This window comes from Schistocerca nitens, chromosome 1 (genome assembly GCF_023898315.1).
Source record: "Schistocerca nitens isolate TAMUIC-IGC-003100 chromosome 1, iqSchNite1.1, whole genome shotgun sequence".
Lineage (NCBI taxonomy): Eukaryota > Metazoa > Arthropoda > Insecta > Orthoptera > Acrididae > Schistocerca > Schistocerca nitens.
The window spans coordinates 1,094,524,010-1,094,538,348 of record NC_064614.1 but is presented as its reverse complement, the minus strand read 5'-3'; the positions used below and the strand labels follow the sequence as shown (position 1 = coordinate 1,094,538,348).

The 14,339-nt window shown below is 39.8% G+C and overlaps 1 protein-coding gene across 1 annotated transcript in view; it reads right to left on the bottom strand.

The window, feature by feature from the left end:
• LOC126198673 (synaptic vesicular amine transporter) overlaps window positions 1–14,339 on the bottom strand; it is an 857,338-nt gene that overhangs the window by 74,334 nt on the left and 768,665 nt on the right. Inside the window, exon 6 of the mRNA XM_049935169.1 lies at window positions 6,460–6,543. Coding sequence (XP_049791126.1) covers window positions 6,460–6,543 — 84 coding nt within the window. The remainder of the gene's footprint in view (window positions 1–6,459; window positions 6,544–14,339) is intronic.

Here is a 14,339-nt window from a genome sequence, read left to right as displayed (position 1 = left end):
TCGCTACGGGCAGTAATGTTTTTTTTTTAATTTCCAAGATACTATGATGTTTGCTAACTGTGAAAGGAATCGCAAAAGAAGCTGGCAATAACTTAAGAACAAAAAGTTGTTTTGTTACTAATGCAATGCGCGTATTCATTAGTGATGATTGAGACAATGTATAGCATTCACATCCAATGATTTTGTAAAGCTAATTGCTAATGTATAACCAGTTTACTGACTGTGTCCATTGTGACATTATTAATTTTCAGAGTCAAAATACAAGTTTTAAAGTTAGTACCACATTGTTACTTACCACAAGTCAATACTAGTTCCCAGATCCATGTCATTATTGATCAACTATTGTTCTCAATAAGTTATTGCTTCAGTCATATTCGATATAATTAAAATGTATGCTAAGCAACAGGTTTGCACATTAGCTCTTTGCTAAGTATACAGTTTAAAGTACTGACGGGGAGAAATTCGAGGAGCGTTATCATTGCACAGATAACGGTAAGAAATTTCATTATTTCAGAGACAGCATTCATTACGTACAGCGACCATTATTTAAAATTGAACAAGTTTTGTTTTATTACCAGGGCCAATTGCAAATCAGGAGTGTTGCATAAGATTCAGTTTTTGTGTTACGTAAATTCATGCACTTTTTGTTTGGTTTGGAGTTATTGACATTTTACCTACTCGCAGCTAAACTAAACTTACATTCTCGCAGTCAGTAAAATTCAGAACAGAGCAAGGTGCATAGGCGATGAGATAAAATACACGTTCACATGTCATTACCATTCTGACACTTATGTTTCAGACTACTGTCAATTAAATAATTTCAGTCACATTTCAATTGTACATGTTTCATTCTATGTCTCTAGAAAAGGTGTTTTATTTAAGGTTTTCAGGACGACCAAGAAGCAATTAACGTCTGTTTTGATGCTTTCGCTTTTTAAATTAACAAGACCACCATCAGAAAACAACGTACAGTTTTATTATTATTATTTACACTCTACGGCTCCCTCCAGTATCATGGAAGTTATTACCTAATGTCTTAACAGATGTCCTATTATCCTGTCCCTTCTTCTTATCAATGTTTTCCATACTTTGTTTCCCGCTCCGATTCTGCGCAGAACTTCCTCGTTCGTTGCCTTATCGGTTCCCTTAATTTACAACATTTGTCTGCAGCAACACACCTCAAATGATTCGATTCTTCTCTGTTCCGGCTCTCCCACATTCCATGTTTCACTAGCATACAATGCTCTACTCCAAATGTACATTCTCATAAATTTCCACCTCAAATGTATAATAGCTGTCTGTTAAATTAAAGAGTCAAAATAATGAATAAAACATACTGACTGTGAGTGTGACATGTGCCTGTAGTGAAAAACCTGAATTCAACAGTCGCTGTTTCACGTGCAGGCAATGCCTGCTCTCGCTAAGGATGTGTACTTATGATGTTTAAAAATACTCGATTATAAAACGGACGTTATGAGCCCCTGCGAACTGCGATTATGAAAACAAACTGAAAAAACTAGACTCTAGGAGGGAAATAGTTATTAGAAAGTGATACGCACGATGTGAAAAAGGGAATGGTGTCTTTAATGACGTCTTTTCGCCGCGAGCGACAAAGAGAAACAAACAGAACTGGTAGTGATTATTAACTTTCTGCTGCAGGTACAGTTCTCCTAAATCAGATGTCATTTTTGTAAATTTTAGGCCTACACAATTCAGTAACAATTCGAAATCTGTACCTTTCATCAGAGAAAAAATATGAAATAGCCCATATTCCAATTCAACTTTAAGACGGACTTTAATTTTGATCCACCACATTGCTCCCTGCTTTTCAAAGAGAAGTTGTCCACAAGCGTCGTTTCTTATTTCTATGACAATCAGCTGCTTCCAGTAAAATAAATGCCGCAAATGCAACGACTGCTAAAGCCTCTTCTTTCCTCATAATATCGAACGGTTGAATTTCAATTATGAAAATAAAAAAACGAGAGCAACGTCGCAAGTTATCAGAGGTAACTGCGATTCCACTTGGCCGAGTGCCTTGGTCCCAAGCCTTCGTTTGGTGTGGATGAGAAGTCGAACGCCAATGACTTGGCGACCAACGTTTTCCCCGGGCTTACCAACCAGCCGTCGTATTGGAGCAGCAGAACGTGTTGGACGTCTATAGCCGCTGCCCGTGAAAAGCTGTAAGCGCTGGCACTTGTTGCGCGCGTTGCCTACACTGAGGCCAGCAGGGGTGTCTGGGAGCAGTTAAGAGGTGCGTACGGCGTAGGCCGTACCGAGCATCCATGGGAAACAATGGGGCTCAGAAAGTAGATGATATTAATAGTAATCTTCCGAGATAGCCGGTGAGTAACAGTAAAGTAGAGTACAATAGTCATGTTTTCATTAGCCCCATATTGGGATGCTGTTAATCCTATCAGGGATACTACGCTTTGAAAATGTCAAAAAATCGATTTTATTTTGATTAAAATGTTCCCTGCTATGCCTGTTTTATTATAGATTTCATCTCACGTTCACCAGAAACTCGGTTATTGAATTACATGGCGATTTGTGAAAGAGTGACTCCGAAAAACATTCACACTGTGATTACTGTTTATGGATCACTTGATTGCTTGACTCCTTAACTCTTAAATGGCAGAAACTGAAAGACTTCACACTGCCAATGCATTGCCTGACTACTGCCACTAATAATAACAACAACAATAATAATAATAATAATAATAATAATAATAATAATTAAAAGGAAGGTCAGCGTTTGCCGTAATATTGATTTTTATTGATAGCAGAATCGATTTTCGATCATATACTGATCATCTTCAGTGCTGTACAAATTAAACTCAGACTCTGGTATCAAGTTTCTTCTCAGTTTTGGTTATTGATAACTTGATACCAGTGTCTGAGTTTAATTTGTACTGCACTGAAGATGAACAGTATGTGATCGAAAATCGATTCTGCTATCAATAAAACATCAATATTACGGCCAACGCTGACCTTCCTTTTAATTTAACATATACGGTCGTTGTGCACATAGCACTCCATGGCGTCGCCAATCAATAATAATAATAATAGTGGGAGCAATGCCAAAAGATCTTAATGGACACTTGAAAACCATGGCATTGACAAAATATCCGTTTTCCAACTACAAAAATCCCTATTACTGGGATCTGCACTAATTGTCCGCCAGTACATCATACAGTGCTAGACGCTTAGGAAGTATCAGAATGGTAAGGAAATACAAAATCCAACATAATGAATTTGCTGTGTTCACGGTTATAAACAGTTTGTGTATATCAACGAAAATAATCAATGTTTGAAAATATAATGTGGATAGGTGAAAAATCTACTCACCAAGTGGCGAAAGGAATAAACACATATAAAATGTGGAAGGCTTTTGGAGCTATTGGCTTCTTTTTCTGGCAGAAGGATTGAAGGGAAAAAGTATAATAATAATAATAATAATAATAATAATAATAACGTGTAAGAGGGATTACATAGATGTTGTTGTGTTGTGCTGTCAATTAGTTCATTTACTGTTGCAAAGTGAGTAATGCAGACATTTCTGATCGATTACAGGAACTACCTACAACTCGGAGAAGGTATTTTTCATAGATACGAGGGCTATCCACAAAGTACATTACGTTTTGGAATTAAAAATAAATAAAGTATTGGAAATGTTTTTTATTATATACAGATGAAAGCCACACTTAAATACTACTTTTCTACATAGTTGCCATTTAAATTAAGGCACTTATCGTAGCGATGGACGAGCTTGGAAATTCCTTCGTCGTAAAATTCGGCCGCCTGCGCCTTCAACCACGAGGTTACCTCTTCTTGAAGCTGTGCGTCGTCATAAAAACGCTGCATAGCCAACCACTTCTTCATTGCTGGGAATAAGTGGAAGTCACTCGGTGCCAGGTCAGGACTGTACGGCGGATGAGGAAACAACTCCCACTTAAAAGATTCGAGAACTTCACGAGTGGCATTTTCCGTGTGGGCCCGGGCGTTGTCGTGAATCAGCAAGATCTTTGAGCCCAACTTTCCCCTGCGCTTGTTTTGTATTGCTCTTCTGGGGTTGTGCAGAGTTTGGCAATACCTTTGAGAGTTTATTGTTGTGCCGCTTTCCAGGAAATCCACAAAAATCACACATTTTCTGTCCCAAAAGACAGTCGCCACGTGGTTGAAGGCGCAGGCGGCCGAATTTTACGACGAAGGAATTTCCAAGCTCGTCCATCGCTACGATAAGTGCCTTAATTTAAATGGCAACTATGTAGAAAAGTAGTATTTAGGTGTGGCTTTCATCTGTATATAATAAAAAACATTTCCAATACTTTATTTATTTTTAATTCCAAAACGTAATGTACTTTGTGGATAGCTCTCGTATTTAAACACATGTGTCACATACGTCTCAATTTTACAGTCATTGATGCATGCTACAAAGTACAAAATATGTATAAAGTGGGTAGACGATGTGATGTTCATACATTCGTTCCACAAGGTGTCGGTTCTAGGCGCGCAGTCCGGAACCGCGCCACTGCTACGATCGCAGGTTCGAATCCTGCCTCGGGCATGAATGTGTGTGATGTCCTTAGGTTAGTTAGGTTTAAGTAGTTCTAAGTTCTAGGGGACTGATGACCACAGATGTTAAGTCCCATAGTGCTCAGAGCCATTTGAACCACAAGGTGTAGCCTCCATCTAGAGTTGTTCTCCACCAAAACTACGGTTCGGTCGTTTTGGTGAAATACATAAATGACGTAATAATGGCAGGATTGCCATTAGTGTTGGTAACCTTGGTAGGGAAAGAAACATAAATGAATATGTGAAAGAGAAACTGGGAGACGATGACTTCTCTTTGGTTTTTGTGTGTTTTGCACATAATTAGCACCGTTCATCGCTCAGTGCTAGTGCACCGTGTATTCTATATCTTTGCTAAATATAAATTGCATTTTATAAGTGTTAAACATTAGTTGACCACATAACGTCTGTGCATTTAGTAATCAAAACAAATTCTTTTAGTACTTCATCCCACTGCTTCAAGTTACAGGTCAGCGGTTTTCGAAAAAAACCTGAATTAAACATCGACAATTTGAGTTTTGCAATAAATGCCGTCTATTTTTAAGAAACAGGAAGATAACTATTCAGAACAAAAATGTTCCGTGTGTTATGCGACCCTTTATATATCCTTTCTCAGTTTCTAGATCGTTCACCGCTTCCGGTTTCTAAGGGAATCTAGTACGACACTGATCTAATATGTAAACAAAGCGATAGAAATGAAGTAACTCTCGTTAGTATGCAACACGCCTAACGTACATGTGACCAAAGCTGCTAGGAAAGCTACTGTAGTCTTCGCCTACGGTAGTTTTACAACTATACCATTGTGCCATGTGTTTATGTAAAATTTGAAAAAAAAGTCGTTATTGGCAACTTACGCAATAAATATTACAAACATATTGAATAGTGATAACGGCAATTATCTTTTAAAAACAGTTTAGTTTCATGAACGGTACACTGTCGAACCCTTATGTCCTTACACCTCAGAAGATTTATTTTAACCCCTCCCCCCACCCAGGGGGTAATTACGCCAGATTGGTAACCACTGTTGCAGACACTCTTCAGCGTGCGTAAGCCTCGTGTGTTGCTATAATACTTCCATTTGCTCTGTGTGGAAGTGGGGTAGGCAAATCAGAATTAAATTGAAACTTCCTGGCAGATTAAAACTGTGTGCCGCACCGAGACTCGAACTCGGGACCTTTGCCTTCCGCGGGCAAGTGCTCTACCAGCTGAGCTACCCAAGCACGACTCACGCCCCGTCCTCACAGCTCTACTTGTGCCAGTATCTCGTCTCCTACCTTCCAAACTCTACAGAAGCTCTCCTGCGAACCCAGCAGAACTAGGACTCCTGAAAGAAAGGATAGCTTCTGTAAAGTTTGGAAGGTAGGAGACGAGATACTGGCACAAGTAGAGCTGTGAGGACGGGGCGTGAGTCGTGCTTGGGTAGCTCAGTTGGTAGAGCACTTGCCTGCGGAAGGCAAAGGTCCCGAGTTCGAGTCTCGGTGCGGCACACAGTTTTAATCTGCCAGGAAGTTTCATATCAGCGCACCCTCCACTGCAGAGTGAAAATCTCATTCCGGAATTAAATTTCCTGAGTCGCATCTAAAAAATTTTCCCCCCTATAGAGCCGTTCATAGGCGTTCATTCTTGAAGTTTTAATGTTGACACCCACTCAGTTAATTTATTGGGGTAGGTAGTGTGTAGCACACCTGGTTAGTAGGTCCCACTAGTTCGGTGCAATCTCTCTGTCCCAGAGCCGGCGAAAACTAAAGGACACGGAGAGTCAGCGAACGTTTTGTCTCTCACGAAAGTTGTTGCCCATGGCGTAATCTGTCACCCCTAGACTATGAAACCTCTTGTATTCTCCACATTAGTGTATTGCTAGGTTAATGAAGGCTGCAAGGCGGAACTTACCAGAAACACTGGAGCAGGAAGAGCCGATGCCTTGCAGAGCGCGAGCCAGGAAGAGGACTCCGTAGCTCCGGCCGAAAGCGAAGACTGCGAACAGACAAACAGCGTCACTAGCTAGATTGGTGATGAGTTGGGGCTTTACAGCTGTCAAGCAACTGTAGAACTTCAGTGCAGATGAACGTCAGCTGTTTATTTTTATGCTCAGTGCTACCGGTTTTCGATCAGTAGACCATTATCAAGCCGAAGCAAAGAATAACCAGCTGATCGCTGCACCATTTGAAGTGAACAACTTCGATGTATGGACAAAAATATAGCTTCAGGTTGATAACACTGATCAACACTCATTTTCTTGCCAAGGCTATTTGAGTGGCTTTAGGATGGGTTAGTGGTGCTGAGGACGAATATAGCAACCATTTATGCAGTTTGGCTCTAGTTTTTGAGATAATGCATGATTTATTCAAAAAATTAGAAAAAATTGCTAATACTGAACTCGAGCGCTACAAACTACAATGAAAAAAGAAAATAATCTTTATAAATAGCTTCTATGAAAACCTGATAGGCATTTGTCCACGTATAAAACATAATTGAAAAGTTTCTCTATAAGTATATCATTTTCCGTCCATGACGAACCGCTTCCTGCATGCTTTCCTTTTATAGGTCTCTTCAGAACAGTCACGTTGCAGATTCCAGCAATAATCTGCCATCATATGCCTGTCCCATCTTCCTTTATATCTTTCCTCTATTCCTTTCATATCTTGATGGAACCGCTCTCCTTGTTCCTCACTGAAATCACCTAGATTACGAGGAAATCGATCCAAGTGGCTGTGAAGGAAGTGCAATTTTATGCTCATGTTAGCTCCTAAGTTTTGAAAGTTAGTGAGCATGTTTTTGACCAGTTCCTCGTAATTGGGAGCTTTATGATTGCCCAAAAAACATTTTACAACAGCGACAAAACTGTTCCAGGCCGATGCTTCAGTGACAGTCATGACACTTGTAAAATTGGTATCGTTGATGAGCCTGCGAATTTGAGGACCATCAAATATTCCTGCCTTAAGTTTTTCACTACTGAGTCCAGGGAACGTATTGCAGATGTATGTGAAGCAATTACCATTTCTGTCTAAAGCTTTGGTGAATTGCTTCATTAGTCCTAACTTAATATGTAATGGTGGAAGAACAATCTTGTCCCTACTAACCAGAGGTTCATTAATGGTGTTTGCTTCACCAACAGCCATATGTTCCCTTGGAGGCCATGTTTTCTGCTTCCAATGTTCGTGCTTTGCCCTACTATCCCACATGCAGATAAAACATGGGTGCTTTGTGTATCCACTTTGTTGTCCAAGCAAGAAGTTCACCATTTTCAAATCAACACAAATCAACCACTGGTGCTGCATATACTGAATTTTCTGCAGAACCATCTTGATGTTAGCATATGCTTCACAAAGTTTTGTTGAGTGGGCAACTGGAATAGATGCGTAACGATTGCCATTGTGTAGGAGAACACATTTTAAACTTCTAGTGGAACTGTCTATGAAGAGACGCCAGTCCTCTGGTCTATATTCCGGCAGCCCCAATTCAAGTAAAAGTCCAGGTATATTGCTGCAATACACTATAACCTCTTCTTGGTTGAAGTATGGAAGAAGGTTTTCTTCTCTCGTCTGGTAAGCTGTTATTTTAACACTTGGATGAAGACAGTTCTTTTCCTTAAGCCTGGATGCTAAGAGTTCTGATGCTTGCTTTGAAAGATTGAGTTCTCGTATCAAGTCACTGAGCTCCTTCTGGTCGAACTGCTGGGGTTGTGTCTCACGTCCTTCGTATTCCGAACCACTACTTGTACATTCCTCGCCGTGCACATCGTCATCTGATGATGTTAGCGTGGGTAATGTTGTGAAGGTTGATACAGGAACATCGTTGCTGTGCACCACCGGTCTTCTTGCTGACTCCAAATCGGGATATTCCCACTTTCGTTTTTTGAACCTATTAAAACCTTTCATATTAACAATGCAAAAATAGCAATCATCTGTATGGTTCTTCTGCTCTCGCCATACCATAGGCACTCCGAAGTTTAAGCTTTTCCTTTTTCGTTTTGTCCACTGCCGTAAGCACTCCACACAGCATTTACAAACTTTATGGGGTGCCCACGCCTTGTCTTGATCTCCAAGTTTAATTCCGAAATATGCCAGATACGCTTCCTTCACAAAAGGAGTGATATTCTTCCTGTTCTTTTGAAGAACGTATTCACCACAAATGTAGCAGAACTCATCTGGATGGTTCACGCAAAGACGGCGTGAAGAACTCATGTTTTCCTAAAACAAAATTGCACAAATACTACATATTATGCAGAACTTTCTTGTATTTGCATGTCAATCACATCCAACAAACATCATTAATTGTTTTGTGTGAAATGAATACTCACCTCTTATTTGCTACGTCACGATGAAAAGGTTCTATCTCCTTGAAGCTGCACTGCACATGTGTGTGACTTTCGACCATCGCCATTTTTCTTGTTTACACTGAACGCTACCTATCGGCTGTTGCGGGGATTACCTCGGCCAACAAATGAATGTCGAGTACCGCCGAATTCAAATCTGCACAACCCTCAATATCTTCAACACACGCACCGCACAACAGGACTGAACACATGCTGACAGTGTGATGTTTGCATGATGTAATCCTCAACCACACAGATGCACTCCCTGAGCACAATTGTTTAATAAAGATTGTACAATATCACTAATTAAAAAACAGGTAGCAAATACATTACGCCATATATGGACCCTGCAGTCGATATTATCCACATGAAACTCTCATTTCCACAAATAACCTATATCTCAAAAACCAGAGCCAATTTGGAAAAAGTACAAATATACTCTGAATGAGTATCATAACAATATCCCATTTTCGTTCAAACTTCCCTGGCAACGAAAAAAAAATTTTATTTTGTAGAGCTGTGTAATCATTTACTGATCGAAACCTGTAGCACTGAGCATAAAAATAAACAGCTGATGGTCATCTACAATGAAGTTTCACAAGCGTCGCTAGAGCCAGCGTCTCTACAGGGTGACTGCCCTGCGCGTAAAATATGAAACCCGGCTCCCGGGGCTGTAACTCTGGTAGTCTCGTGGGGCAGCGACGAGTGAGCGGCGGGTGTCTTGGGCTCTGCCCCAGTTCCAAAGCTGCCAAGAACTTGAGGGCCCGTCTGCAGCACTTTGCTTTCTCGCTGATTACCCCACTCACCTCGGAGCAGCTATGGGAGAGCGTGCACTGTGGGGACTAATCTGCGAAAATGTGCGTCCTTCGGAGTAAAATGGAAGAGTACATTGCACTGTGGCGGAAAAATGGACGCAACTTCTCCCAGACATCTGCACGCTCAGTTTTCTGTTTACCTCACGAAGAAGGCTTTTTTCCGGTGTAGTAGCTTTGTAACGAAAAGACAGGCAAAAAATACACACAGTAAATGTTAAATAAAATGAGGACATAAGGTCTATGCAACAAGGAAAGTTCCTCTACTCGAACGGTAAAAATCGAAGAAAAATAAATTAAAATACAGAAATACTCGTAAGATTATTCTTGGAAGTTTGGGTCTGACCGTGAGGCGTGCTTGGATAGCCTAATGGTAAGGCAATCGCTCGCAATAAGCGGGATATCCGGATTTGAGTCCTAATCCGGCACAAAGTTTCATTCTCGTCATTCCAGTTACAGCTGATTGTTGTCCGACACATTTCGTGCAAATCAAATAAGTTTCCACCAGGACATGTACCACAGAAACTTGCTCGAAACACCCGGCTGACAGTTGCCTGTGTTGTCTGTATTAACAACAAGAAACATTAACCACGCTAGCTTTCACTACTCTTCTAGTACTTTGTTAACGTTCAGCAGTTGAAATACTTGCTGAAGCAAAAATACCGCGTCAGTATCTGTCTACAGGAAACTGGATACCAGGAGCGCGCACGTCTTTGTCTGATTGGTCAGAGAGTAAGTAACGAGGTCTTCCGGAGGCAGGGTAACGCAGGTACAGCTTTCCTCTGAATAGAGACCTGTGTCGCTGTGTGACTAGGGCCTCCCGTAGGGTAGACCGTTCGCCGGGTGCAAGTCTTTCGATTTGACGCCACTTAGCCGACTTGCTCATCGATGGGGATGAAATGATGATGATTAGGACAACACAACACCCAGTCCGTGAGCGGAGAAACTCTCCGAACCAACCGGGAATCGAACGCGGGCCCTTAGGATTGTGTGACGCTGTGATAAGGGGGGATCCACTCCTCATGAGCTAAACTGCAACCTGGAGGTAACGAAATCTCCATTGTTCTTACAAATTTTGAACTTCCAGTTACTTTGTTTATTCGTTAATACTGAAAACACATTCTGTATGCATTATAGCCACAGAATTTTTGTTAATTGATTTTCGCGAATCTTACCGTGCTTAACGGCCGATCGATACTTCGACACGTGTTCTGTCTGCGCAGAAGCTTTCATTAGCGCAAGCGTTGTGCATGTGGCGCTGGTGCACTAGCTGTACACTGGTGAGGACCATATGACAACAGCCGTGTTGTGTGTTTTAATTTAATATGGAGGTGAAATTTTATATTTGACTGACTCCTTTCGGCTGTATCTTAACTTGCCGCTGCCACAACAGTCCGTCCGAAAAAAATTACCTGTGCCAATGGTGCACTACATACATCACTAATGACATTACTTGTTACGACAGAAAAACGTTTTAGAACTCTGCTTGAAATTCCATCAACACCATATTAAAATTTCCTTAGAATTTTTATTGTTCTATTTATTTCAGTGAAGGGTTTTGTTGCTACTTCCTGCTGCTCAAAGCTTTTGGAATGACATTTTAAAAATAGTCTCATGTTTCTTGAACTGAACCTTTTAACCCTATTTTTGCTGCTACATTTGGAAACTAATTGTGAAAAGTTCTTGCAGCTTGTGAGTTATCAATCACAACATTGTAAATTAGTTTAATTCTTACGGTTTCTTGTAACCTGACTGGCTCTCCTTATCTTCCGTTTCCTAATATATCATATAGCTGTCATCTTATTACCTAAATTATTAATTTTTCTCAGCACAAGCACACTTTTGGACATTTTAATGACTTTTTTTACATTATTACATTATTTTTTTATTTTTTGTAATCAGCAAGTAACATCAGATTTTGACTTATTCTAGCCTCTGTATAAATTTCGCTTCCTCTTATATTAGATCTTGATTCGCTTAGTCATCAACGGCATTGTTTCTTTTTTGATATTCAGGACTAGCTATTTTCAAATATTGACTCAAATTAACTGTGGAATAAAAAGAATTGGACGTTATAATTTCTTCCCACGTATACCTCAACATATACCACATCTCTTAACTAACTCTTAAAACACTGTATCCTGTTTTCATTAATAAGCGTCACTGCTTTGTATCAACAAGGTGCTGTATTGTTTATTTCCTTTATCTGTGTATGATGATCAGATAGTCCGCTAACAACTGGATATGCATTAATTGTTTCAGTCTGAGCACTGTCTACAAAAATGTTATCAATCAGGGCCCTGACATCTGGTTATGCACGAGTCGGAAAATAAACTCTAGACGGTACACTGAAAAACCAGAATAATCACTCCAACCCATTTTTACGGTCCGTATCTTTTATGAAATCTACTGTGAAATCTCTATAAACTACTGTTTTTATTGTCTGACAGGTTGCTCAATAAATCATCTAGACTGCCTATAAATAGCTAAAAATTTACTAGAGGGCTTCTGTAGACTGTTGTAATTATCAGAGAAGTTTTCTGCAGTAACATCTCACAGATACATGGTTCTAAGTTTTGATCTGCATAAAAACGATTTGTTTCAGAATTTTTGACTTTGTTCCCAACTTTTATATATGTTTCAACTCCTTCTTTTTTCTGTTACCTCTACTCGAAAATGATGCCAATCTATAATCATCGACACTTTTCTATCCCTGTGATTTACGTGGTGTTGAGACACCCATAGAACATTTGTCACTTCCGCACTCTTCACATCTTCTAGACGCACAAGAAGCTCATCAATCTTGTTTTTCAGCCCTCATTGTTCTGACGAAACAAGTTAATTTTACTTCTCTGGAAACTGTTACACATATTCTGGTCCTGTTTTGTTGTAAATTCTTTCAAGACCATCTATTTGTAACCTGGTTGTGACCTAAAAAGTGTGCCCTCCTGACTCCAGATGGCAGGTATTTTGCCTTGGGTGCTCGAGGCAGTAACATCAGAATGTATTGGTCAGGAGACGTGGGTCACTTCGAACATGGACTAGTTGTTGGATAACACCTGAGTAACAAATCGATCACGGACATTTGAACTCTGCTAAAGCTGCCCAAGACGACTATTGGCGATGTGACTATGGAGTCGAAACGTGTGGAAATAGCTACAGCTAAAGGGAGACAAGGCAGGCCTTATGTACTGACTCACAGGGACAGTCGAACACTGAAGGCGGAGGCTGTAAACAATCTCATGAAGCCAGCGAAAAGGATCGTTCGTGAGTTCAGAAGTGCTACCAGCGTTCCAGCTGGCACAGTGACTGTGCGTAGAGAGTTGATAAGAGTGGGGTACAATGCTGGCAGAGCTCCTCGTAAGCCACACATTTCCGTTGGATGACCGTTGTAATCACCCAAAACATAACAGGAAGCACAATACAGATTACAGTCACCATACTTTTAATTTCTTTGGGATATCGTTGTGATTCACGTCAGTTATTCTTCAACCGTCCATCTCAGTATATTCGAGTTTCCTCAAATCATTTCTAATTTATTTGTGAATAATGGGGATTACGAGACATGTAACCACAAATCGCTGGTCTGATTTTAATCGATTGTATTAACTTTTCTGCGAATCTATATTGATTATTTCATTAGTTAAGAGTAATTTAACGGAAAATGTGCGTGTATGATTTTACAACTCATTAGGCAGGGCTTAACGGAGTTTGCGACATAACTGTCATAATCTTCAGTTAATTCTTGACTTACATGCTGTGACCAAATATATACTATTAATGTACTGGTGCAAATGCAAAAACGTTACTGCGAGATAGGAGCTTGTAGTGTTGATAGATCAGACAGTGAACTGAATACAGAACAAAACCTTAAAAATATTAATTTCCATAAATCAAATCCGATTCATTTTGGTGATTTGTTACCAGATAATTTAACATAATAATTTTAATTATATATCAATTCAACTGAAATTGAAAATTTTAGTTTTGTCAATCAAGAGCTGCAATTTCTAAAAATTTACATGCATATTACATGAGTTAGAGTTAGTTACAGATATTTGCAAACTAAAAATGTGTATCTTTTTACTAAAAGTGATATTGTTTTTGACCAGGAGGTAAGAGGTTCTCGAGCACATTAGCAAATACTGTGCCAGCCTTTGAAAAAAAAAAAAAAGAATGTTAAACATATGTTGTTTGAATATGGATGCAGTGGTCGTAACTGTAACTTAGTTATACCCACAAGCGGTATTCATTAGCATTGTATCTGTATCGATCCAACCCACAAAATGATTATCTCGCGCCGAAATGGACGAGTGCATTACGTGTTTAGCTGCGGTAATGGCACAATGCCGCTCGTTAAAATAAAGTGCATCGTTTTACGAAACTGTTGTGGACGAATTTTTGTCGTTTCTGTCAACTGCCACCGGCTTGATCGCATGTGGCACGTTTCTTTTGAGTCCTGCGAATTTTACAGTGATATTATAGTAGATACGAATCAGTGATCAAAGGTAGAATATTTAGTAATGGAAAAATAGACTGAACATTTTATACCATATTTATGAATGGACATCAATATATTTTGCACAGCAAGTGAAAAATTAAGCAATATTTTGATTTGCATAGTATTTATTACACATAGTTTG